General features: G+C 40.6%; 1 protein-coding gene across 4 annotated transcripts in view; it reads left to right on the top strand.

Annotated features, from left to right (window-relative positions):
* Positions 1-2,791, top strand: part of LOC107741840 (unconventional myosin-VI) — a 72,200-nt gene that overhangs the window by 63,801 nt on the left and 5,608 nt on the right. For all 4 annotated transcript variants that reach the window (XM_016554620.1, XM_016554618.1, XM_016554619.1 and 1 more), the window contains one exon: positions 1,834-1,937. In XM_016554620.1, coding sequence (XP_016410106.1) covers positions 1,834-1,937 — 104 coding nt within the window. The remainder of the gene's footprint in view (positions 1-1,833; positions 1,938-2,791) is intronic.

The raw sequence follows: 2,791 nt of genomic DNA, 5'->3' as shown, positions 1-2,791 counted from the left end.
TTGTGTCACGGGAAATAGTCACCCCAGTTTGGCTTTCTACTTCTTTAGATAACTGCAGTGAACTTGCATGCCGATTTTCTTCAACCCTTCTCATCAGAAGACGCTCCTGTCGAACTTCCGTGGACGACCTGGACGTCTCTGTGAGATGGTTGCAGTTCCATCTTTTTTAAATTTTTGTACCACTTTTGCTACAGTATTCTGACTGATAAGTAAAGCTTTGCTGATCTTCTTGTAGCCTTCACCTTTCTTGTGTAAAGAAATTATTTTCTTTCTCAGGTCTTGTGACATTTCTCTTCCATGTGGTGCCATTGCTGACAGCATGAAATGGGAAGGGGTTTTCTTTAAGTAACACCCTTTTATAGTCAACTGTCTGCTGGACACCTGTGTAATGAATAATTAGACTCACCTGTGGTTGTTAAATTAGACATTTGTATTCTAAAATTTAGCTTTGCTCCAGAGACTTTCAGTGGGGTGTACAGTGGGGTTATATTATTAACCTTACTTTCATGTTATAAGTTAAACAGATGTTATATAAAACTTAGTCTTGTCAACATTTTGGCAATTTGTGTTCATTGAGATATTGTTTAAAATGTTACTTTTCAAAGGGGGTGTACTCATTTACACTGAGCACTGTACTTGGGGTTAGGGCGGGGTATAGGAAAAATTCAGATCAGACTGTGAAAGAAAATCTCATAGGAGGGATGTTACAGCAACTACCCAGAACACCCTAACAACGCACTAATAACCACTCAGAACCCCCAAAACACCTCAACAACACCGTGTCAAACACTCAGAACACACAGCAACTATCTAGTAAGAACCTAGAAACATGGCAAACATTCAGTACACATTAACATCTACCTAGCAGTGCCTGACAACACCTTAGAAACGGGTTGAAAACTTCTCGGAACCTTAGCAACCACATATTGCCCTGGAAGCTACCCACAACACACAAGTTTGGAACAGAAAACACCGCTGACATTTTCTTAAAACAAATGTAGTTCCTCTCCTCATGCACAGGCTTGTTTGAACCAGTTCAGTGAAGCTTCACATCTAAAATCTTACCTCATTATATTGGATTTACTTTGAATCGCTACTTTCAATTGCCTATTTTTAAAACGGCTAAATTTATATGCATTTGGTCAGTTTAAATTACGAACCCTATAACTCTGTGCACATTCTACTAAAAGACTAATTAGACTGTGGCAGTGGTATCACCAGATGTTTTATTTTTTCATTTCTTCAGCCAGCCAAGACCACCTGAAACTATATCAAAAATCCACATGCTAACAGTTGTGATCACATAGTACCCAAGCCTTGAATTTTATGTATTTAGTAGTGCCATTAGGATTTGAATCAGGGCGGTGATGTTTTTGCCATTGCCCCACAGACTCCCCACAGTCCTTGGGCGTCTTTAGTAAAGAAGACAACAATCCCTTCTCTGATTGGCTTAGCGCTTCCTGCACCGTGGGAGTCAGGATTGCAAAAACCCACGCAGAGCTCACCTGCGGCCTCACCCTCGCTCACCATTAACCATCGTTAACCGCCATTAACCACCGTTGCGGCTCAGTGTTGCCAAGGCTGCATCTAATTTGCTTAGTGAGGTGTTAATTTGGCATGATCCGTGCTATTTCCAAGTCACTACAAGTTTCAGAGAGAATGTATCTCCACATAAGCAAAAGGCCAATTAATCATCTGATTGTGCTGTGGCTTAGGGAACATTTAGCAGCTGGTAACAGGAGCTTAGGAGATAGATCAGAACCTTTGCCTACTGTATGGAGAAATATGAAGCTAAGAAAAACTCAAAATTGTTCCTCCTCTGTGCAATTTCAGGGGTGCGCAGGTGCAGGCCAACAAGGTGGCAGCCGGGGTGAAGAAGTACGACCTGAGCAAGTGGAAGTACGCTGAGCTGCGAGACGCCATCAACACCTCCTGTGGTAAGAGCAATCAGTCCCCTCAATCTGATCGCAGAACTTCCTGCTCACCTGAAGCTGTTCATGTCAAAAAGCATGTCATTTTGGAGAGTGGAGACTGACATGTAATATTTTGGAAGATGGAGGGACTAGCATGTAACTTTTTGAAGATGGAAAACAAGCATGATGGAGATGGCGACAGCGCAGCGTTTTTGGAGTGACTGATTTTGTAGCTTGTTCTCAATCCATAATTAATTTATTTTGAAAGTTAATGCATTATATATTCTGTATTTTTATTTGCAGATTTGTTTATTTGTCTTTTATGGTTGTTGAACTATAAATCACAGAGACTTTACTCCCTTTTGTGCTTCACAGACTTTCTGGTCTGTCATGTTGGTTTCATTTTCAGTTGTCTTGACATATATATATATAATAATTTAAGAATAATTTACTCCAAAATGAAAATTATGTTATAATTACCTCACCCTTTTGTCAGTTCAAACCCATATGATTTTCTTTCTTCTGTGAAACAAAATCAGATGCTTGGCAGAATTTTCTGGCTGCTCCTTTCCACAGATCAAAAAAATAAATAAATACAGTGATTATGCAGTGAAATGTTCTTGAGGACTATATTTTAAGTTTTCTGAAATTATTTAGTGAAGTGAAGTGACTTGTGGCCAAGTATGGTGACCCATACTCGGAATTTGTGCTCTGCATTTAACCCATCTAAGTGCACACACACAGTAGTGAACACACACACACACACACACACACACACCCGGAGCAGTGGGCAGCCATATTGCTGCGGGGAGCAGTTGGGGGTTCAGTGCCTTGCTCAATGATCTCACCTCAGTCGTGGTATTGAGGGTGGAAGAGAG

This window comes from Sinocyclocheilus rhinocerous, unplaced genomic scaffold (genome assembly GCF_001515625.1).
Source record: "Sinocyclocheilus rhinocerous isolate Xijiao unplaced genomic scaffold, SAMN03320098_v1.1 scaffold1157, whole genome shotgun sequence".
Classification (NCBI taxonomy): Eukaryota; Metazoa; Chordata; class Actinopteri; order Cypriniformes; family Cyprinidae; genus Sinocyclocheilus; species Sinocyclocheilus rhinocerous.
Note: the sequence above shows the minus strand (reverse complement) of the source record. Positions and strands in the feature narration are given on the sequence as shown.